The sequence below is a fragment of the Ceratosolen solmsi genome, unplaced genomic scaffold, assembly GCF_000503995.2.
Source record: "Ceratosolen solmsi marchali unplaced genomic scaffold, CerSol_1.0 scaffold13, whole genome shotgun sequence".
In the NCBI taxonomy this organism is placed as follows: Eukaryota; Metazoa; Arthropoda; class Insecta; order Hymenoptera; family Agaonidae; genus Ceratosolen; species Ceratosolen solmsi.
Genome location: NW_011948418.1, coordinates 1,796,740 through 1,823,048, shown reverse-complemented (window position 1 = coordinate 1,823,048; position 26,309 = coordinate 1,796,740). Strand labels below are relative to the sequence as shown.

Sequence of the window (26,309 nt, the reverse complement as noted above, 5' to 3'; positions counted from 1 at the left end):
AAACATCGCCTGTATCAATTAATTACAATTTTAACGCGATTATTTTAACAGTTTGTTTATTCTTATAGATCTGCACGATTTGCAGCTTTACGTAAAGAAACTACATTTTCCTTGCAGTTAATCACTATTGATGAAGTTTTAAACTATATAGATCATATGGAAGACATCTCAATGATAGCATATGATCTATCAGTATATGAATCTCGCTCAATTAGTATTTTATCAAGACGGGATACTCATTTCCCTTAATTGACAAGTCTAGTCGTTCGAAAGGGACGCGATCTTTGGAGATGAAGAAACATGTGAAAGCAATAGTTCTTCATATCAAAGGAGAACATATATATATTATATATGTCCACTATAATTAAGATTGGAAGGTTTGTATATGATCAGATTCATTAGGATTTTTATCGTCGAATAAGTTTTACATCTGTCGATAGTAAAATATAATATCGATAATTGATTTATCATTCATATTATATATGTATTTTCAATTTCGTTTTTTTTCCCCTTCTATTTTGATTCCTTTGCATCATTACCATGTAGTTTTCATTATTTTTTAATACTAGTTGGACGAAAACAATGTTTTTAGCCGCCGATGGACTGCAATCCTCCCAACGACTTTAACTTCAATACTTTCATTATATTTTAATGACGACTACTTCCTTATCTGTATTTCTTCAAGAACTACATTTAACTTAGCAGCGTTAAAGTCATTTAAATTATATAAAAATAAATTTGATCTTTCGGTCAGTTAATATTGAACATGAATGTGAATTTACTATTTCATATTTGTAATCGCATCCCTCAAAAAATTTGAGTATAAATATGAATATGTAATGGTTCATTAAAGATTTTTTTCTTATATACAATATACATTCTCATGTATAGATTAAGTTATTCGTAAATGACAAAAATTATAGTAAACTTCAGTAGTATTCGTTTTATTAAGATGCTTTAAAATCCTCATAAAAATAATATAAGTAATAAGATAGATAAAAAGAATAAGAAAATAAGGTTTTTTTTTTTTTTAGAAATTTCTTTTAAGAATTTCGTATCGACAGTTGTATAATGTTAGCTAATATAACGTCATTTTAAAGTAAATAAATAGTAAATGCATGAAATTCTTTTATTAACAATTGTTTTTAAAAGTTGGTAGCATTGGTACAAAATTTATCGTGAATACGCATCATAAATTCGATCGTCCCAGTAATTTAACTAATAAAGCTTGTTAAATGAGATTGATACAAATGAATCTACACTAATGCAAAAAGTATGAATAAACGTATCACCCGAGTGGGATTCTAAAATCCTTGTAAAAGCGTTTATCAAAATCACCAAACACTCCTTTCAATAAATTTTTCTCCGATTTATTCGCCTCGAAGAATCAAAAAAGTCAATGTAGCATGTAACGTAACCCTGCTTTAACCATAGCCTCGATCCACGCACAGAAATTCTTTCGCACGTCCGGCTTCTTTGTCCGCTTACGTGCTATTAAGCTCGCTAATAGAATATCGATCGAGAAGAAAGAGAGACAATCATGCCTCGTCGTCGATCTTTCGAAATCAAGGAAACCAGCTTTTCGGCAGGCTTACAAGCTCCAAAGACAAATTGTTAATTGAGGGAAGGATAGTTACTTCGTCCCATAAGCGCATACATCGAGGGAAATACGTTACAACTAAACAAATTTAATTCCCTTCTGTACCACGATATAAAGAACAGGACTTCAATATAAATCAATAGCTATCTCGTCATTATTTTTTTATAAAAATTTGAATTACTAGTAGCTATATTTTCTCCATAATTAACGAGACATCAATCTAACATGACGTTTACTAAGCAAACTTTGCTGTTTACATGAGTATTACGTACAATATATATATATATATATATATATATATATATATACATTGATATAACTAAGTAGGAAATATGATAAAATATTATAATGTAATAAAATATCTAAACATTGGTTGAAAATACTAATTATGAAAATTTAAATTAAATAATCAATGACCAATATAGTACGGTAATAATAATATGAAATTTAATAATATGCTTATTAATTAGATTAATAGTGAATAGAAATCTAATAACATTAATCTTCTTATGTTAATTAGAATTTTCGTAAGATATATTATTTGAAAATTTAACAACAACATTGTACTATCTTTAAAAATATCTTTAAAAAGATCATATATAACTTCTATTCTAACCTATCTATTATAATGCTCTAATACCTTCTATGTTCTAATATAAAAATTTAAAAAAGGTTACGATAATGTAGATTATAACAATTGTGTTATAATAATTATTTCCATTATTATATTATTCTCTTTGTGCTGAAACAATGTTCAATAATGTTTCTTAATAGACGTAATGAATTGGAGATAGTTGAAGTAAAGCAGTACAGGACATTTAAACCACAACAAGCGATATTATCTTATACGATACAGATGACATCGACCTTTGATCATCAATTATCCGACTGTAAGTATTAATAAGACTTGTTATTGCAAAAGATTGCATCACTCATACATATTTTTTACATTTCATGATCAATTTTACATTATCATGATTATTACATAAGTATTTATGTGAAAAAATAATATATTACCATTGTTTGTTGTTTTAGACCTATACGAATCAGTGTTTGAACTGTTTGATTTAATTGATTAGAGAAATTTTAGGTATTAGGTAGTCAGCAATGCCAAAACGATTTCGATAATTTTAATTATTTTCAATTAATCTTGTGTTCAATTTCGTTACTATTAACTAAAAATATATTAACATTATGCGCACGAAACCTTAATATTTATAATCGTGAACTATAGACGTAAATAAATCTTCGTTACTCTTCGGACTACCTTTCTTTAAAATAAAAAATTTCAATCATTGTAATCAGACAGAAGGAAGTAACGCTTTAAAGAGGTATAAATGGAATTCTAATAATTCGAATTATTTTCAACCAATGAGGAAAATGAGGACTTTAAAAATTATAGTATCCATTACAGCTTTTGAGCTTTACTTTTGTAAAACCTTACAGTATTCGTTTTACTTATAAAATGAAGAAGACATCCCTAGCAGATTTATCATCGCACATTGCCATTAAAAATGATAATGGAAAGATTGAGGGATCTACAAAAGTGTAGATATGACAAAGAGAAATAAAGATAAATGAAAAACGAAAAAGTTGTAATAGATGTACAGACGTTAGAATATTGAAGAATATATAATTGGTCAAAAATTCAGTTTTGATGTTAAAAAACTAATAGAGAAGAAAGAAGTAAGTTACACATTAATATTCATTATTTTACGTTGTTAGATTTAAAATTAACAACAACAACAACAACAACAAATTAATAAATGAAGGAACGAAAATTTTTTATCATAAAATGTAATTCTATTCTAGGCGATTTTTAATTCTAACGACCGAGAATAATATAAAACCAAATTTATATTTAAAAAATAATATTTTGATTTTCCAATAAATTTCTTATATAACAATAGGCTGGAAAAAAGATAAATAAAAACTATAATACTTTAATAATTGTAATTCAATCACGAAATAAAAAGTTCGTTATAACAACTTGAGAATTATTCTGTATTTTTTTATGATTAATTTTTCATAAAACGTTCTTTCAATTATTATAAATAATTATAATTATATTTCTGCTGCATTATTTATAGGACACTTAAACTTAATGTAACGCAATGAAAATATTCATATATTCATTAGTAATTACTAAAAATATTTACATTTAAGCAAAGACAAGAATATATGTAAAAAAAAACCATTCAATTTATAACATTTTTTACTACACAAATTATTCAACCACATTTTAACGTTCCAACACTTATTACAACTTTAATTACTTAATCACCCTATTCATTTAAGTAAAACTAACTCAATAACTATTTTTCGTGAATATTGCGAACAAGATGTTATAATTCTTGATTGTTCTCCAATAGTTCGACAAGTTATTACTGCTCTTGAGAATCCAATAGAAAAATATTTAATTTAATTACAGAACTGCTAGTAATATAATTCTTACAACATTTAACTACTTTTGGAACAATGATTTTTTGTCTCATTCTTTACATTACAGTGAATATGAAATATTTCAAAAGTTAATATTATATGCCGTTGGCGCTTGTTTCTTATCTTCTATTTAATATATTTACAAATATATATAAAAAAGATGTTAAAGTTTGTCATTTAATATATTAAAATTGAATTGTTTTATTTAATGTTTATATTTTTTTATTGCATTTTTATTGTATTTTAAATGAATTTATAAAAGTAATTTATAATAAAAATTTTGTTTAAATTGAAATTGGCAAAGAATTAACATACGGAAAAATTTTTTATTTCCGTATACGTTTTACTTCATTGGCGTTTTTTAAATTACTTGTCTTAAAATAAATGTACAATAGGGTTAAAAATTAATTTCTTATGTAAACAGTATATAGATTTTAAAGAATTTCAATAAAAATGTTTAATTTTTTTTTAGTTTCTTGACAGATAAAATTACAAATTCTAAAATTATTAAAAATCTTTATTTTTTTCAATTTATATTCATTGTGTTTCAGCTGAACAGATCATGTAGAATGTAATTATTCTATAAGAGAGAAACGGTTATATAACGATTATAAAAAGTTAAATATGGTTTTTAGTTTTTCTCTAATTTTCATACATATTGTATTTAATTTAATAAAAAATCTGTATAAATCCAATAATGCATGAATTCTAATTCATTGACCTTTGTATATTTTTTTAAGATATCAATAAAATACAAATTACTAAGTAAATACACATCATCGTATTAAATTTAATTTTTACGCCGCTAAATTACACCGAAAAAAACTAAATACTTCATTCACTTTGTAGAAGTAAAAATATTTTGTCCGCATATATGTATATATATATATATATATATATATATATATATATATATATACACATACATACTTATAACCGAACGTGCAATTAAAGTTAATAAGTGTATTAAATAAAATAAAATTTTTTTTAATTCTTTTTCTTTAAACTCTTCAAAGAAAAATAATACTTTTAAAATTAAGGATGTATTACTTTATTACATATCATACATTTTGTCTTACACATACATTATATCTTATATAATTATTATTAAATAAATAATTTAATATAAGATAAATAATATTATAAGTTGAACGTACGTAAAATTATACATTTGAATGTTAATAAGAACCATTTATAATAGTATGTAGAAGTCTCTGATAATACTTTTTATACTTTTGGATTAGTTACTAATGAATAAATATTACAGTAGATATAATATTCCAATATTAACAGAACAAAAATATAAACATAATGGTAATAAGACATCAATGATAATTAATTAGTTAAGTAACTAGCCGTTACTAACGTATTGATGACATTCGATAAGTTTCGAAGCAAAACAGTCGTCGATACAATTCGGATTGCAAATGATCAGAAGTACACAGGATTTATAGTATCCAATTAGAGTATCGAAAACTGTCGAATGACTACTGTAAAGATTCCTATGTAATTGATTATTCAACAAAATAGCGAAGAGAAAGCGTGTAAATAATGTTTTATTATATTTCGAAATATGCAGCGACCATTTTCTAATTTGCCGTTTAATTAATTTAATTTAGTTGCAAGATACCACAAGTTGACCGAAATAAAAATTATTATGGAATTGGCCAATATCGCAGGAGGTGAAAATAAAGTCGAAAATGTCACAATGAAACCTTACAGGGAAAGATTTTTCTAGTTCCACGCCTAACTCATCACCGTGAACAAAAAAGTTTGTTTCCGTTGATAAATGAATGAAATGATTTTATAAAATAACATTTTATAAACTTTGAATACAGCGTTAAATTAGCTTAAAGCTACGTATGTGGATGCGTAACATAGCAACAAACCAAACAAGTCTTGAATAGCATGCAAATGGTGCGTTAAAGTTCCATTCGCAATACGTAGACACGTGCACGGACTAATTAAAACTAACGGTAAAGTAATGGAAATTAAATGGACGTATACAGAAAAACTACATTATTTTTACGATATTAAGAATTGAATTTGAAAAAGTAAAAATTAATTACGATAACTACAGAACTCTTGGGTTATCCAATTGTTTAGTTTTTATGGAAATGTATATTAATCTCATTTGATAGCGTTAATGTTCTCGGAATGCATCGATGGTTAAAATAAATTCATTTTATATTATTTAGAAAATTTTTGTGTTTTTTTTTTTTTTTTGATTTGATAACTTGTTGCGTTGGACCTTTAATCCTTTTTCATTGACAACAATGAAACAAAAACTATAGAATTTAATTTATTTTAATTGTTAAAAATCAATTATTATTGTAGTTGTATATTTTTGAAGTAGAGACATAAAAAAACATTACCTTAATTCGCTCTTATGGTCGTTTTATTGTTCGATATCACTTGATTTTCATTTTTATCGCTACATCTGTATATAACACATAAAAAATTCTGAGATAAAAATCATTACATTATTATTGATCTAGAATATATATGTATTCAATTAAACTATATTAAATATCTGATTTGTTAATGTTTTTTCTAATTAACAATTAATTATTTATGTAAAGAAAAAAAATCCTATTTAAAAAATTTTCTTTTCACAGTTGATTTGACAAAATTATGACTCATTGTAACATTTTAAAAACTAGTATATGTCTCCATCGTATATATATATATGTATATATATATATATATATATATATATATATATATGTATGTATGTATGTATGTATTTGCTCATGCATACGTTTCTAGATAATCTCACACTATTATTTCTGAAAACTGTAGTTTTTTTAGTTCCATCTATCTATAATATTTTTTGCAAATGTATTTGAACATATTTGTTCTGAAATCATAAATATCATTAAATAATCCAACATTTATTACACCCTTAATTACATAATCGCTCCATTAATTCAAGTGAAACTAACTCAATAACCATTTCCCATTGGAGTTTGGATGGAGATTGTTCTCCAATAGTTCGACAAGTTATTACTGCTCTTGAGAATCCAATAGAAAAATATTTAATTTAATTACAGAACTGCTAGTAATATAATTCTTACAACATTTAACTACTTTTGGAACAATGATTTTTTGTCTCATTCTCATGCCGTTGGCGCTTGTTTCTTATCTACTATTTAATATAAACGATTTTATTAATTTCTCAACATAAAGATGAACAGATTTTTCAAGTCTGACGTTTTGCATGTTATAATTATAGGACTCACTTTTTCAATATATTTCTCCCTATAAAATGCATTTGCGGAGTTAAATTAATTATTTTCGACAAATTATTAATATTAGCAAATGCACAAATATACAAATATAAAAAAAAATACTTTTGAATTTATTTCTATATTAAGTATTTGATATAATTATCTTTTATTTCACTGTTATTATGTAGAATATTTTTAAGTAACCGAGTAGCCAATATAATTCATAAATTGAAAAGTACCTTTTCAATTTTTGTATTATTCTTAAATAATAGATAATAGAAATTTATTATATATACTTTATTTCTTTAAAAACGTGTATAAAATAGTATGTACTTAGTAATTTAGTAATAAATCATTGTACACATTCAAATAGCGAATTCCACATTTTCCATTTTTGATCATCAGCATTTTCACCACATGTAAGATTATCACCAATTTCGTAACAATTTTTTGTTCTTTTTTCTAGAGGAAGCCATTTTGTTGTAATAAGCTCATCGATATCTGGTGTTGGATCACTAAAATAGCAAACATAAAATATAAATAAATAATTTGTATAAAACAAACTTATAATTAACAAAATTTATGTCATCGACGAACCCGGTTTTAGCGAAATTAGTCCACATAGTTGTCATACGTTCCATGGTTCTACGATCGTTTTTATTTGATAATTTTCCTGTTTTCTTTTCGGAATAAAATAGGCAACCCATCTCATCACCATGACATGTACCTAAAATCAAATATTTATGAAATAATTCTCCAAAAAATTGAATGGCGACTAATATATATATATATATATATATATATATATATATATATATGTTTGTACTCATTTAATTTATATGAAAAATAAAAATTTCATTTTATTATTTGCTTGGATATTTTTACCTTCGACTTTTATATTCAATTTTTGCTTCATTCCTGGATAATTCGGTCGATACGAGAATTTATAAAAATATGTTGGGGAAGCGTGTTGCATTTGATTATCAAGTACTTCGTGAATATTATTTACAAAATATAAATCTCCGAGAAATTGTACTAATTCGTCTATTTTCTTTTCCGTTATTTCATCTCTACCGAAATAAAATTCACGAATAATTTGAATAACTTTCAATACATGTTCCGTAGCATTTAAATCAAAATACGTCATAATCATCTTTTCAAATTTATCATTAATTTGTTTAATACGTTCTGGGAAATTATGAACAAGCAACATAATTCCTTCGTGACTATTATATCCAATTATCATAGGTACAACGATGGGCCTTTTTCTCATTTCACTATGTGAGAATGGAAAGAGCGGATTAACCATTTCATTGTCCGTAGTTGGTATTTGTGAAAGTATGAAATTCGATAGTTCCTAAATATTAACAGAATTATTATTCTCACTTAATAATAATAAAAATTAGCGCTCCTTACCTTTTGATTGGTAGCTTCATATTTTTCTATCAATTCGTCAGCTGATATTGTTTGCAAAAATTCAATAACTTCCAGAGGAGAGGAACACTCTTTACCAAGTTCTTTAGCTAAAGAATAACCGTATTCTTTATTGGATACCTTAAACGCCCAAGGGTTAAACAAAACACCGCTTTGTGTAATTGCCTTATTAAAGAGACCTACAACATAGTCAAAATAATAGTGTTTTTTTTTTTTTTATCTTGCATTGATTATTCCGTTAGATATAGTTTTTCTTCTTTAACGTTAAAATAGAAATGAAATACATTGCAAATCTTTGAGTACTTCTCATTTAATAAAACTAATTATAATCATAACAATTTACGTCATATATTAAAATATTATTATGTGAATGTATGTGTAATGAATGGGTGTTATTAATTTTCGTTAACCTTTTGCTAATGGGGATATGCAAAGTCCGTGAACCAAAGCTCCACCAGCGCTTTCACCAAATATAGTTACGTTATTGGAATCGCCACCAAAGGCATTAATATTGCTTTGAATCCACTTTAAAGCAGCTATTAGATCTTGTAATCCCTGATTTCCTTCGCACTCTTCGTGCTCCATATTTAAGAATCCTGTTTGTTAAAACATTGATCACAATTAAAAATTCATCGCTTTAACATTCCACTCCATTGAAATTAAATTTTACCTAAAATTCCAAGCCTATAATTCACAGAGACAAATACTATGTTCTTTTTTAATAGATAATCTGGGCCATACTTTTTAAAACTATTAAAGCTTTTACAAAAGCTTCCGCCATGTATCCAGATTATGACAGGTCGAGTTTCGGTAAAGCTGTTTGTTGCTACATTTAAATACAAACAATCGTCTCCGCCAATTATGGCTTTTTCCAACTCATCAGATTGTGCTGAAACTTTACTGTCATCCACGGCAAGTTTTATGCCACTCCATGATTTAGGAGGTTGGGGTTTCTAAAAATTATTCATCAGTTACTCAAATCCACTTAATTACTGAAATAAGAATTTGTCGAGCTTAAAGTATTAGGAGCAGTAGTAACAATTACGACAATGTTCACATACGCCTGTTAATATATGTATTGGACATTATTCGTGTTTGATGAAGAAAATTGCAAAATTAATCTATCAAAGATCACTTAATTTATGCAATTATTTATCAACACATTTTGTCGAATTTTTGACTATTTAAATTCAAGATGAATATTTAAGAGTAAATTATGATTTTTATAAATGCATACGATACTTCATTTCATTTGTTCATCATTAAAAATTTACTGCAACGATAATTATCTCCATGATAGCATTGATAATATCAAATATAACTTCTAGATATTAAACTGCCAAATTGCCTATGTTTCAATTATTAAATTACGTCGAATCATTAAAATTACTATTAGTATTCAATCTGTATAATTATTACTAATAATTATTACAGAATTTAGTTGCACAAAAGGTGATCATTGCAAGTCCAATGTTATATTAAAAATATTTGCATAAATAAAGGTTTTCTCGATAAATCATTTGTTTTAAAAACTACTTTTTTATTTAATAATTTTATGTGGCGTAATGAAAATTCTCAACTGCGAAGAAATTGTATGGATTAGAATGTTAAGAATGATGAGAATCTAATATCTAATATATTTGTGGAGCTACTTACTTTAAACCTTAAATTTCCAACTGGAGGCTCAGCGAAAGGAATACCTCGGAAAGAAAAATATTTTCCTCCTTCGATATTATTTTCTATCACACCCCGTAATTTACCCTGTTTAACTTGAACAATTGGTCCATCCATCATACAATATTGTCGCAGTGTAGTCGCTGCTTTGTACAAAAGCAATAATCTTCTGTACTATAAAATCAATGTTTGAAAAAATATAATTATACATAATATTTATAAAATGATATTTGTAATATCTACTATAATATAAACTATTTTAAAATTAAATTAAAAATAATTATTTAAATATAACAATTCATTATGGCTAATTGACATCCACGTAGCAATAATTTAATAAAATAGAAAGATACATTAGAATCGATTGCACAAATATACTGAAAATAATACGATAATACCGTTCATTCTATTAAAATATTTACAAATATACATACAGCGATAATTAAAATTTACTAGTATATGTGTTATAAATGAAATGAAACATACATACATATGTTGAAAGACCAAGCATACCAAGAATTACATTATGTTTCATATTAAATTTTATTTTAAATATCAAAATACCAATCTCTTAGATCATTGAGTGTTATTTGCTAGTTAAAAATCCAATATTACAATAAAAATAATGTAAATTTTCGTAAATTTTCATTAAATAGAAATTTTTAGAACATTTAGCAAACGCATACGATTACACAAAAAGACATTAATTACATCGCTATTCTATATACATATACATATAGCTAATCTACATATTTAAATACGATTAAAATAGCAAGTAATTTTTAATTTGTTATAATTAGAATGGAATTATTAATGCTTTATTTCAGCTGAATGATAAGAAAAATTAAATTAATAAAAGTAAGGATTTTAGCAATGATTTGTATCATATTGAAGTTTCATTTTATAAAAGGAAAACGGCGATTCACATCTTACTGTTGTTTAATAATTAATTTCAGAGAACAATGATTAAGAAAAAAGAAAAAAATATAATCAATTATTATATTTGTAAGTATAGTGATTTTACTATAGTTCAAAAAACGGACGAATTTAGTTGGCGAACCTCAAAATAGTTAAATTATAAATAAATTAATGTACACAAAACGAATCATTTAACATTCATGTATTACAAAACTATTTTATTTTTGACAATGATTAATATTTTGAAAATTCAATTTTCACATTGGTAATTGTCGATTTATTTAAAATACCAAAATTAATTTTAAAAATTTCAAAAAAGCTAATTTTCTATCATACCTTTATAAAAAAATATTTTGTATATAATTTATTTCATATAATTGTTAAATTAATAATAAAACTAATAGTATAAATATCTTAATTAAAACATAAGTCCATTGATAATTGAATTTAGTATAGAAATTCTATTTATACATTAAAATTTATTAGTATTCAATATATAATCACATTATCTATTGTAATTTATAAAGTTGAGAGTGCAAAAGTTCACTAATCCATACATATTTTGTGCGTGCATGTCAAGGATTATTCGTAAATTCGTTTTAAAAATCAAATTCCATTCTTTACATGTGCATTGGTATGGCATTATCGGTGTGAAAATGCTTTAGTTTATATAAAAATCTAGTACTTCCAATAAAGATGTGCGATCCTTAATTGAAAGTATCACATTGCAGACTGAGAATTTCTATCCACGACGACGCACCCGGCATCTACAAAATCCTGTGCCCACAATTGTTTTTACGATGCAAATAACTTAAAAGCAAAAATATATAGAGACGTAGAATATTAAATAAAGGCTCTCGTTGACTTGGAACGTATAATATTACGAAATAAAGCGATGATAAATAATGTTATTTAGTATTTAATCATTGTGCATTAGTTTAGTTTGAATAATAAATGATAAAGTTTCTAATACCTTCGGTACTATACAATAGCTTTCGCAATCAATGTAACATTAAACTCCATTTGAAAGTATAATACTTATGAATACCTGAATTTTTTTTGTTCGAATTTTATTCTGGCTCCTTAGGAATAAAGATGCTTAAGAATTAATATCACAACATTGTATCTAGAATAGTATGACTATGGAAGAGACAAAGACAGACACAATAGCAAACAAGACGGCAGCCATGTCTGAACTAAGTAGTGAAACGACTGACGACTGTTACTCTTACACATGTCTGGTACTTGCAATAGTAGTGCTACCGGCGGCAAGAAAGAGAAGTTTGAAGGCAAAGCAACTATCAGCGGTCCATGGTGGAAACGAATATAACTGTAATTGATAATGTAGGTAACTACATATGCGACACCATATTGTTGTCAGGTTCCACTATATTAAGATTTGAAAATGATACGTTTAATATCATCAGATGGAGCGCAAAGTGTCTAAAAACTAAAATTTTCACATCTATTTGAAATAATCTCTAACTTAATATCGATGTATATATGAATATATATGTATCTCTTTACTTATTTATTCAATTATTTCATCGACTTTTCATTACATTCTTCGACTGTGATTTATTATTTTGGTGATTCACAATAGTTTAAGCACAAATTTTTTATGTTGCATCTATTTTATAGTCAATGAAATGTCGTCATTATTATAATTTCCTTGAGCAGCATGATACTCTGATAAAACTTCTTTTTTTTTTTTTTAAATTTTTTTTTTAAATCAACTCCATCTTTTAATATAAATTGTGCTGAATTGGTACAACAATAGATTGTATAATAATGATGTATGCAAAAATGTGAATAAATGTAACAAAAGTTGGATAAAAATCAATGTAATCGTGTTTCTCAATTGATAGTTTTTATTGAATATTTTAACCATTTGAATAAATTTTTGTTTAGGCATGCGTACTAGATGCATTTCCTATTCAGAGATGAAAGAGAATAATTTAAAATAAATGTATAGATAAAACTACAATTGCTAATATGTCCTCAAGTTCTTATTAACCTTATAATTTATTGGCGATTGCAATGACAACGATTAAAGATCCTCGTGTGAACCTCCCATTAGACATTGATGGTTTCTACCGTATGCTGTCAGAAAATTACCATCCATTTGCAATGAATTGTCAGATAAAATATTAATGGTACTGTTGCTGAGAAGGAATGAATAGAGAGTTATCGTTGAAATAACTTTATTCGTTTATTTATACTTAGAAGCGTTAAATTTATCTGTCACTCGATTCAATTATGTAAATCGTTGTAATTTAATTTTATAATATTATTATTAATTTACTTCACGATTGTGAAATCATAATGGTATTTTATTTAAAGTGGCACAATAATTTTAATGATAAATACAGTATATTGATAATTTAAAAATTTAGAAAATAAATTTATTTATTTTCAACGGCAATAAATTGGCAATAACTTTTTCAATGATTGTATCAGCTAATAATTTATTTTTCTATTAAAACTAAAAACGGAGATTATTGCAGATTTGAACACGTTGATTATTTAAAAATATTGTTTATGACGCCAAATTGTATTCTTATCAAAAAGTGTGTAGGAATTACCGTACATATGTCCTCAACATGGAATATTTCAAATAGCATGTACGATATAAAAATAAAAATTACACATATCAATAATTAAAATTTTAACTAATATTAAATCATATATAATATTAATTAATACAAATAGTCTCTTTAATCAAATTAACTAACTAGAATTACAATAGTGTATTATTTAAAAAAAAAAAAAAAAATTGAATTAAATACAGGAGTGTCCTATTGACAAATCTTAGATTCAAATTTAATCAGTTACGTCGATTGAAGAAATACGACGAATGTAATTACATTAAATATTGTTTAATTATGTAAATACTATTGTCGTGTAATCTCAGTGAAGAAATCAAGTAAAGCTTATTTAAAATTTACTAATTAAAATTAACCAATTTACTAAAGATACTTGAAAAGGATTTTTAATATCGAAATTGGACTTAAATAATTATGTAATTCGAAATTTTAACAAAAGATCAAATATATTACGAAAAGTCTCAGTTTACTGCTGCTGAGCATTATTTTTTAATTTTTTTTATTTTGATATCCGTTACTTATATATTATTTTAATATTAATTATGTTCGATACGTCAATATAATTTCAATGTTAAAATTATCGAGTGCCATTTCAAAACTTTAGCTATTAAATCGTAGAAAAATGAAGGATTTTTTATTTAAAAACACTCTCTTGTGGAAAATTCATAGTTAAAATGCATGAAATAGCGGCATACATAATTTGCATGCCACACCTGTACCAACGCACAACACATGTATAAAAAAACAAGCAACTATTACGAACGGGGGTGAAAGTAAAATACTAATGAGATATTGATATGTGTCCTAAGATTATAATATTAAAATTTTTATATAATTTCACTAAAATTCATCGACTATTAATCTTCGAAAGAAAGATTTATATTAAAGTTCCTACGTTATAATTCTTAACATCTACATACGTTTAGGAATATTAACGTTTTTACGCAGTAGACCAGGTTTATACTATTCATTAGGTACGGATATTATCTATGATTTATTCTTCCATTTAAATACTTAAATTTATTGGTTAATATGTTACGCTTGTTATCGCACGGTGAATTAGAATTCAGATGTTGTAAATATTTACAAGTAGCAATTAATTGCGATCCGATGATATTTGATTTTTAACAATATCGATATTATTTGAAATGTGAACTTAATCTCGCAAATAACAGGATCAATGAATACTTGCAATTATTTTAAATTGCACAACACTAGTTTTAAAAATAAAGCTTGAAAACTGTCCTGATTATTAATATTTATTGAACAATTTGAAAATTTAAGAAGAATATTGTTTACACGATGCCATCGTAAAAGATTAATATCTTATGAAATTATAAAATTTCGTTGAAAAAATTTTTCGTTGAAAAAAAAAAAATACATTGATATTAAATATAATTAAATTTTTACTCTTTATTTAAATAAATATTTATTAAATTTTTAAAAATTGTTCTTTTAATTATTATTTAGCAGTATTTATGTTCAATTAATGTTCGCGATGTTAATGGTAAATTTAACTATCAGTGATATATAAATTAATGTTAACTTATTGATGAATAGAAATTCAATAATATTTCTACGTTAATTCGTCAATATTGTTTAAATTCCGATAGTTTCACTATCAAACAGACATTGATGATAATTTTTATTTTTGAAAAATTGATTTCAATAATAAGCTGATACCATTTATAACTTTTATCAAGTTATGGATATATATATATATATATATATTTTTTTTTTCATTAAAGCGATGATTAATTAAATAATTATTTTAGTGATGGACATTAAAAAAATTTAAAATACACTTATTTTAATTTATGAATACTGTAATAAAACGTCCGAACATGACATATTACTCTACTGCAATTCAAATAATTGTTAATTTTTAATTTTTAACAATCAGAAGTGAAAATACTTTTTTTTTCTACTGTATTTTAAATGCCAATTAGTTTTAAACAAATCAGAAGAAGTTGCAAGGTGAAATATTGCATTATCCATAAAATTTCATTAAAGATTAAGCTCTGACAAAAAAAAAAAAAAAAGAAAAAAAAGAGAATAAAAGAATGAAAAAAGAGGTAGTTTCCAACTCCTTTCGTGATAAAAATAAGAAAATGGGAGCCCATGAAGATGAAATTCTGCCGGGTTATATTTGAGTTCCATAATTGGTTTTTTACGATCCGTTTTCACGTTACGAGCGCGAACACGACAACAGGATGTATTTCTTGCAAAACAATAAAAAGATTTCACTGTTCATGTTGGGATCTCAATCGGGCATTTTCGCGGAAGATTCTTTACTCGAAACTTTTTTCAGAAATTTTTAAGCGACGTTACACCGCTAATTTCCGTTAGCCAAAAGTGTCGTTATTTTTGTGCATTCTACGCTCCTCATAAATATTAAAACCGAGTAGTACTATAATTCCAAGCCTCGATAACTAATCTACAATATAGATAAGAATTATGAAAGAGCAATGCGTTATCCTTATAATTATACTTTTAAAATTTAATATTTCTAAAAAAAATTTCAAAAACTTTCAATACCCTAAGTGAGCGCATACAATATTCATACCAACTTTGTATTGTCAAACATTATGAGCTAAATAGCTTCTCTCTTCGCTGCATAGAATTAGAAGAAGTTTGCGTTTTAAAAGGTAAAAACCATATTAAAATAATTTTTTTAATAAGACACATTACCAACAATTTTCACATTTACTTTCAACATAACTCTGTATATTAACATACGCCTCTTCTTCGAAAGTATTCGCTCTTTTATGATCAAGAAACAATTTAAGAAGAAAAGGCTAAAAGAACCGTGACACATAAGTGTCGCCCTAAGGAACAACAAAATGTCCCAGAAGGAAAAGGCGAGCCCATACAGCAGCGCACACCACTAATAATCGTTTTCGCAAAATCACTGGGACGACGAAAATGAACATTGCCTAAGGGTAGCTACCCAGGTGTCTCTTCTCTGCCCCCATTCAACCCCACTCCGCGGTTGCAGCGCTCACTCCGTTTCTATCTCACTTTCTATCTCCCTCTCCTCCATCCCGGGCCCTACCCCACATCGCCCGACCGCCCGCCCCCTCTCATCCCTAACACCAAATTTCTTCTCGTTTCTTTGACTGCTTCTCTCTGTCTCTATCTATTTATTTGCGACACAAGATAAAGCGGCAAGAGGAGCGAAGATAGGGAGAAGTCAAGGTGGAGCGAAGGAGAGAAGGGGAGGAAAAGCCTGCGGGGTCCCAAAAATTCTCGGCCATTATAACTACAAGACGCGCGCGGCTCTTGCGGTCGTCCGTTTTCTCTGTCTCGCTATTAGAATTACAAATACCTGGCTATGCATTGGTAGTGGATGGCACGCGCCCTGGGCGCAAAACTTACCTCCGTAATGTCAGACATTTCGAGCGGATGCTGAGAGCAAGGAAGACAAGAGATGAGAAAGATGGAGATTGCTAGGCCCGGAGGCTGCGGTAAGAATTAAAAGATATTTTTGTCTTATCCTTCATTTTCGTTGTCTTTCTTACTGAAGTTAGTACCGTTTCTTTTCAAGCTGATTCTTCACTACAATAGAAGTAGAGGCAAACGTTAGCCTCTTCGATATTTATTTATCGATTGCGTCGAGCGATGGGAAAGTGAAGGCAGGCAAGCTCGGATCCAATGCCAAGCGAAGATTAGATATTTGTTCACAACTATCGTTACGCTATATATATATATATATATATATATATATATATATATATATATATATAATATTTTAGGGCACAGTGTTTATCATTCAAATGAAATATCATTCTTGTTAGGTTATCGTGTCGTCGGTATTATAAGAAATGTGCAACATATCGGGTATGATAATAGCTGCTTTATAATGCATAGAAATTCATATTGAAACAGTAATTCAAGGTCCATAAATATTTATAACATACGCGTAAAATAAGAATATTATGATCCAGTTTTCTAAACCAATCTTAAAAGCATGAATTAAAAAGAATTGGTAAATTATTTAGTGATGCAGTAGTTAATCATCGCTTGTGCACATTTAAAATACGAAGAAATTAGTCGCTGAGATGACGAGAAAAAGCGATAATTAATTTGAATTATTAAAACTACAAAATTGCTTAATTTACACAGATGTCTCGATAAGGTAATTGAAAATAATAATTTAAATTTGTCCCCTCGAAATTAATCGACAGTTCCCATGACTACCGCTCATAATTTACGAATAATTTACAATTACCTTTAATTAACAATTAATCTCATTTACGTGAAATTTATTATTGCTTGCATGATTGGACTTAGCAGTCTATCATAAATACCAATTTTCAAAAGCAAATAGTTCACTTATCGTTTATTTAATTAATAAATTAAGAAATGTAAGAGAACGATAGAATTATTGACTGGCACTGGCTCTCCTAAGGCGTATCCAACTCGTTTTCTGTGCTTTCGATTTAGTCAAAAAAAGTTGCTTTCTCCTCTTCCCTTCCCCTCTGCCACCATTTACACGTGCGTGCATGCGTGAGTGCGCGTATCCTTTATAAGAGAATGCTCGGGCTTATACTTCGCTCTAATTATCATAAGCGACCGGCGGATCGACTAAGCATTTCAAATGAGCTGGTTGGATCCTCGCGCTCTTACATCGCTGACTAATAATTGACAGGCGCTGGCGCTAGCGAACCCCAGGCCGAGGATTTAAAGTTCTTGTCGAACGAATGACCTCCACCAGCACCGACTGATTCAATGCAACGACGGACACATCCTCTGCCACCCTGAGCCACCCCCCCCCCCCACGAAACCACAATTATGATTTCGTCCGTTTAATCTCGGCCTCCTCTCCCCGCCTGCTATCTTCGATCATCCGCGGGTCCAGATTATTCTGGCCCATTTCTTCTCCGACTATACCTATCATTTGTTTCCACTTTCGTCGGGTCCGAGCCGAGTCTGAGCCGGTCCGAGAGCAGTGCCCCGGGACCGCTTTCGTATTGGGTCGGAGCGGGTGAGCGCGAGCCAACTTTCGCTTTAGGCGCGTGGAGGGCAAATAAAACAACGATATCCCGTGACGATAATAATACGGCTGGGCTCGCGCAGCTACACCGCGGACTCCTATAATGGACGACGTCGCGCGTACACGAATAATCCTTTGTCCTTTTTTTATTCTCCAAACGGACTTTTAAAGCGCTAATTTCGTACCTGGAATGAGGAGCCATTTTTTGCACCCCTTTCGGGAGGTGCAGGCGCACTTCTACGACTCCGCGGACTATGAATCTTATGCTAATTTAGACATTTTTCGGCCGTTCTGGCCTTTTGCCTCGTCCGTTCTACCTCATTTCTAAGGAATATCGGGCGCACGCAATACGATTGCCTTGGATAATCGTACGAAAAACGTTACGGCGGCAGCTAATGTCGTCGCACAAGGCCTAATAACCAAAAATATACGGCTACATTTTAATGTATGTTTTAACGTAAAAATGTATTGGGGATAGAGCAAAGTTTTAACGGGCTTCTTCCGAACCCTTATTAAATTTGTAAAAAAAAAAAATAAAAAAAGAAACAAAGAAGCAAAGGTGAAAGAGAGAGAGAGAAGAAAACCTTCAGAATTGTGTCAACGTGCCAATACTTATCGCAAGTTGTAAATAAATTACTATTAAAAAAAACCGTGAGACATGAGTATTTAAAGCATAAAATTATTATGAATTTTTTTTCGGGTTTTTTTTTTTTTGCCTACTTTAAGTATTAACTACTAAAATTTTTAACAAAGTTTCTTAACAAAGAAACAATACTTTCGATGTGGCTAAGCACGCGTTCGAATCCTCGACAACTAGTCTACGTATCCTTAACTAATTTTACGTGTTTCTTTATAATGCACCCACAAGTATTTTTAATCCTTTGTTTATGGTTTTGAGATAAATTTTCCGAAAAATATATAGTTTTGAATAGTAATATAATAATTTGATAAAACGTCGTTTTAATAAACTGACCTCGACTGTCGAATAAACCGACAAATATTACATCGCTAACTAATAATAATTAATCCAAGGCACTCGTAACTTTTTTAAAGGAAGTGAGCGATGAAGTGGCCTTGAGTGAATACGGGCAATTGGTTATAATTCTTAATGAAATTTCACATTAAATTATTACATACTTTTCAACACTAATAACGGCACAACATTAATTTATGGAATTATTATTGTTAAACTATCGAATAAGAAGCTTCCTGCTAATTACATTTACCAGCAATTTTTTTCTTCTTCATTTTTTCTCATTATATAGAATGTTTTGGTGATAATCCATAATATTGAAATACTATTCTCCTCTCATTCAGTTGTTCAAGTTTTGTAAAGAATTATTAACGAGTATGGGCACGTACGAATTTTCAGAAGAAAAATCAGAAGGAAGATGGATTCGATTTGAAACTACAGATTCGCAAGGATAAATAATTGCAACCAGAATCGACAAATAATATATAATTCGCTGAATCTGACATTGAGAACATTGATTTCGCTTTGATTATTTCGCTTCGCTTACAAATGAAACGCTACGATGCGCCATCATACGGAGAAAATATTAGTGAAATAAGCATTGTCGAACGCGCAGGCTAGAAACTATTATCAGGATTGTCGCAACGCATCACCAATTGAACGAATGGTCCTATGAATTCGTATTATCCTTTAAGCATCGTATGATACACGTACACGTGTTATCTTATATCTTGTAAATCCATCGGCTGGCAAGGAGATAGCAGTAGCCACGTAGCAGCAATCTTACATCCAAGGACGAGTGGCTACCCTCGCGCCCGATTAATCCAACTAATTAATTAAGCGATCAATTAACTAGGCGACTGATTAATTATATCGGGTCCTACGAGCCAGCAGCCCCTCGGGCAGGTATAATTAAATCACCGCGTCACCAAGGCGAAGGAGCATCGGCAATGAGCTTCTTCTGCCTCGACGACACGGAGCCCTGGCCATTGGTAGGTCCGGGGTGGTCGAGCTCCCCGTCGCCCTTCTCTATCTCTCTATCTCTCTTGATTGGCTAATTAAGTGCAAGCCTCGGTAGTAACTACGTCTTATTCGGTTCGCGTAATTACGCTTTTTCCACGAAAATGTTTTTGTATCGGTTTCCGTGTAATAACAACGAGGACGAATCCAGCCTCCTCTCCTTTCTTTTCCTTCCTTCGATATCATTGTTTTACATCGTTTGTCGCACTTGCCTCATGCTGTATTACAAAACTGTTTTTGTTATTTATGCCTTCGTTAAGAGTGTCTGACAGCGCTTCAATGCATACGGCGAGCAGCCACTTATTTGGCAAATTTAGGCAGCGTAACGAGATTAAAAATTGTTTCTTTGCTAACTGGTCTCGGCGCTTTCATCTCATTTCCTCTTCGTTTCCTAATTCAATTCTCTTGACCATTATTGCCGGTCAAGCCTTTCAAAAACAATTCGTCCATTTAGAATTCAACGTCATTCGCATTTAAGATTCCAATCTTTCGTAACTACACTACGCAATGAAATAATATAGACGCGCCAATGGATAATTGGCGATAATTGTCCGGACTACGCCCAATTGTTTAATTGTTACGCCGACGAAACTTTTCCACAAACCATTCCAACGCTAATAACAGTCTTGGCTTAAACGAGTCAAACAGTAGACTGATAATACCGACAATAAAATGTAGATGCTAATAATAAATCCGAAATTTCAAACGGATTAATTAAAGCGTGCTAAATCAAGGCATACATTTAGTCTCGAAAATACAGTTAAATACATAGAAAAAGAGTCTGTGCCCTCGAGGCGATATATGCCGACGTTGCATTTACTCGCTCTCCTTCTATGTTAATTAGAACGTCCTTTCGTTCATCGATTCTCCGTGGCTCATTCGTTCGCCGGCCTGTCGTTCAGGAGTTTAAAGTCCACTAGCAGAGTAGTAATTATCAAAGGAGATAAGCCTGCCATGCGCACTCGCCAATGTTAATCCCTCGAGGACTTTGCCCCTTCTTGCTTCTCGCTCACTCTCGCTCACTAACTCTATCTAACTCATTACCTTACTACCTATCTCCCGTGTCAACTAAGTACTGGAATTACTCCCGACCCGTTACAATTATGACCTCGCTATTTTGACACGATTAAATATAATTTAACGGATATGTTGTTGCTGCTGCTGCTGCTGCTGCTGCTCCTGCTGCTGCTGCTGCTGCTGCTCCTGCTGCTCCTGCTGCTGCTGTTGCTGCTGTTGCTGCTGTTGCTGCTGCTGTTACCGCTGTTGGCTACCCATACTACACTATACAGTACTTTCGCTTATTATTCTCATTCTTATTTGCCAATCTGAATTGCCACGGAGAATTATTTACCTGCTTACTGTTCATAAATTATTCTCTAAGCTCGTAAATTACTCGTCAAACATATCCAAGCATTGTAATAAAGCTTCGAGCAAAAAAAAAAAAAAGAAAAAAAGAATTACGTACTTTCAATTATTGTTGTAATGTAAACGCGTGTATTGCCAGGATATAATTCACTTATTTAAAATTACGTTGTCCATTTACTTACCGGTAATCCAAGGATAGCAATCCGATAGTGTAAAAATATATATTTTTATTTATCGTTATGAGATTTTCGCACGACATTTTACAATGTAATAATTCATAAATCAATGTGATAGTCAGTTTTATTAGAAATAAATTTGATCGAGAAACGTACACGTTTTTATTGTTCGATAATCGTACTCATAATAGAATAAAAAGGCTTTCCTACGTGCATAGGCCTTGGACACATTTATCATTAGTTAAGTTACAAATTTGAATAATCAATGTTGTTATTTGCTATACGGATTAATATCAATAGCCATAAATTACATAGAGACCTTGGTGCCGGCATAGTGTATTTATTTAAACGAACAATATTTATTAAATAGGGGCGTAAAATCAATTTTTAATGCAAAATAATGAAAGCGATGAAGAACAAGACATCGGCACAAACTTGTCAATCACTATGATATCTAAAGTGTGACATATTGAAATTCTTCATAATTCAGCTTAAATTTACAATTTCACTAATGCAATAAGTAAAGCCTCTTCACCTTCGGCCAATTAGAACGAACATTTATCAAAGTGAATCCGATCCACCAACGGATCCACAGAATCGCTGGATCCTCTACGATAATCAGGCCCTTCTCCCCAGGCTACGAAACCTACGAGCGTAACCACGCAAGAAGAGTTAGATTGCTTTGCGACTCCTCGACCCTCCTTCTGCCCCTTCCCTTGGTGGTCCGGTCACCCTCGTCGCGGTACTCCAAATCCTCGTTGCGTCATGCACCTCGCTCCTCCGGGTCCCGCTTCGAAATTGTTTGCTCAACTAATTTGCGATCCGCACGACCGTTCGCGCCGATTGTCACAGCAACCGTCCGCGCCAGAATGAGATTAGTTTGCGGCTCGTCGTCCGCTTACATCCCCGGCTTCCTCGTTACTACGAGATCTTACTCCCCCGCGTCGACGACCGCCCGCTCGTCAACCAGCCAGCCAGCCGTCCATCCCTCCCCCTCCTGCCCCTACCCCCACCACCACCAATCGCGCCACTTCTCGGACCTGCGCGTAATTATTTTTCACGCTTCTTTCATCGTCCCTGCCTGCAATTTATCCCAAGTTTTAAATTGAGCGAACGGCGGTGGTGAACGTAGGGGAAGGGGGCAGAGGGTGGGGACATGGCGTGCGATGCGAGCTGCGCGACAATTTCGATTAGGCGTGGGTGGATGCTGATTTCCCTCGTGTAATTGCAGAGGCAATTTAAAGTTTGTGGAATTGCGGTGAAACGTTGAACTACTACGTTGCGAGAGGATTGCGAGGGGAGACGCGACACGAGAATCATTGTTTCAAAACGTGAATATTCTCTCGGACTTGGCTCGATAAATGCATGTCCGTATATTTACATTTGCCAAGCTCATAAAGATTCATCGCGCATAATTGCCCCTAATAAGCCTTGAATTTTGTAATATTCTTAAGGCATAAGGATTGAGCTAAATAATATTAGACGTTGGTGTTAAAATTTTCAACTCAAATACACGATGGAAAATGAGCCTACCTCAATGTACAAAAATTTGCTTATAAATATGGGCACACGATGGACATCATCGTATTTCAATAAGACTATTTCATCAACGTAATTTTCGCAATCCTCTTTCGTTCGTAGGATCCCGATAATTTATATCCACCGCCTCTGAAATAATGACTATAAGCTACCCGAGCTCATACGAAGTAGACACTTTTTTTTTTTTTTTGTCGACGCCCACACAGTCGTTCATCCTATCCCTTTGGGCAAATAGTTGCCCGATGACTCGTCAGGATGATGGTTCGTGTGCGGGCATTAGGGAAATATAAGGGCATTAGGCGAAAGAGAAGGGGACTGCAAATGAAAATGGTCGCTGAAGCTCGCAAGGAGCTTCATCGATGTTAAAAATGAAAAATCAAAGGGTAGAAGAGACCACCAATAGAGACGGACGAGCCCTGCGAGCTAAAATAAAAAGCCCGGCGGATCGGACTCGCAGAATTTATGGTACACTTAAGGAACTCATGGCGCATCCCACAACAACCCGGCGACACGACGGTGGATGAAATATCGGCGTATCCTACTTCCTTTCGTCGGCGCGCCACCGACGCTCGCATATATTATGCGCGGGCGCGTGTGCGTGAACGGGCAGCCCTCGGAGCGGCTCGCAGGTGTGTCGGAGCGGGTAATAGGAGGACGGTGGTAACGAACAATCAGCGAGCGCTCTTGCCGCTACAACAGCGATTTTATGTTCCAATTTGCAAAGGGGACGTTAAAAGGCTCGGAGGGCGCAAGATGCCGCCGCCGATCTCCAATTTAAAGATTCCACCGACGCGGCGTAAAACGAGCAGCCGCAGTACGCCGTAGGAGGAAGTTAAAGAGGTGGAGGTGGAGTTGGTGGTGGAGGAGGAGGAGGAGGAGGAGACGAAACAGAAGCCGATGGCGGGGAAGGAATAGGTGGCGGTGGAGAGTCCTTGAAATTCAATGGGTGGTTTCTCTGGCAGCAGCAAATCTCGTGGGGCAGCCGAGAAAATTATGCGATCATTGTGCGAAGCGCGGGCATGTCGTGAGCGCTATCTTCTTTTATCTCTTTCGCTCTTTTTCGCTCGTCAATGACACTTGAAAGAATTCTAATCTATGCTACGTCGAGTCTCCACTCTATGAGTGTTTATGCGACCAAGTCCGGGGGGTTTCACGTGTTAACTTAATGGCCGCACCCAAGCGCGCACATTGGAAAAGCCGAAAAGGTAGATTTCAGTAATCGAGCTTGAATCTTCGATCTGCACTGCATTAAAAGAGGCATTTGGAATTGGCATTATTTTTTTAAAACGATTACTTAACGTGAAAAAGATTTATCGCATCATATTAATAATATGACAAGCTGTAAATAATGCGAAACGGAGGCGTTGAGATGTACATGATTTATTGGAAATAAGGAAAACAGCAACATATTATAATTCTTATGTATTATGATGATCCAACGTTGTCGTTTAAAAATACTTTTTTATGCTTATTGTTATCAACATTAGAGCACAGCATTAGTTTGAAAATGTTAACGGTAACTTTTAAATTTATTATAGAATAGCTTGTACAATAGAATTCTTATTTCAATCAAGATTTAACTTTCATATTATTCGTTTCAATATGCCTCTTAACTTAATTATGGATTGATTTTTCAAACATTTTTAAATCATAAACAAGCTATTATCCCCTCCCCCCTTAACCTCATTTTTTTACAAGGAAATTAACATATGATTTTCAATTAATTATCAAAATTCTAATCACACACTGACAATATATATATATATAGATATATATATATATAATTAAACCATAATTATTTCAGCGACCGTTGGACTTAATTTTATTAGTGTATAGTTTATACACGTTATCATCAAACTTATACACATTAAAATAAAAATTATGAAAATAATAATAATAATAATAATAATAATAATAATAATAATAATAATAATAATACTTAAACTAGCGTAAACAGTAAATTAATTAGACAGATGTATTGCAATGCATAGGGCATAGTTTTACCGTACAGTATTTATTTAAAATGACAGTGATTATATTTATCGTTTGTAGGAGGATTGATTTTTTTTTATTTAAAGGTTACAATTATTTCCCTTATCGTTTCACATATAGAATATACGAATCCAATGCCGCGAATATACAAATTAAATATAAAAGATAAAAATTAACTTACCATTCATTCCTCCCTACTTTCTATTTCATTAATCTTTCACTTTATCTCACTGATTTTTCTATTGCAATCAGCTCCTATACCATCGACTCTCACCCAACTAATGGGATTAACTAATAATTATTCCCTCCGCGGCATATCTCAACCAAATATCACTATCGCTGGC

At 30.9% G+C, this 26,309-nt stretch overlaps 1 protein-coding gene across 1 annotated transcript; it reads right to left on the bottom strand.

Annotated features, from left to right (window-relative positions):
• Positions 1-7,579: 7,579 nt before the first annotated feature.
• LOC105360089 (esterase FE4-like) lies at positions 7,580-10,550 on the bottom strand. Its single transcript, XM_011496879.1, has 7 exons — positions 10,363-10,550; positions 9,377-9,659; positions 9,117-9,302; positions 8,689-8,885; positions 8,158-8,629; positions 7,870-7,999; positions 7,580-7,787 (listed from the first exon to the last, which is right to left on the bottom strand). Exons 1-7 carry the CDS (start codon positions 10,498-10,500, stop codon positions 7,625-7,627), a joined length of 1,569 nt encoding a protein of 522 aa, XP_011495181.1. The 5' UTR covers positions 10,501-10,550; the 3' UTR covers positions 7,580-7,624.
• Between the last annotated feature and the right edge of the window lie 15,759 nt (positions 10,551-26,309).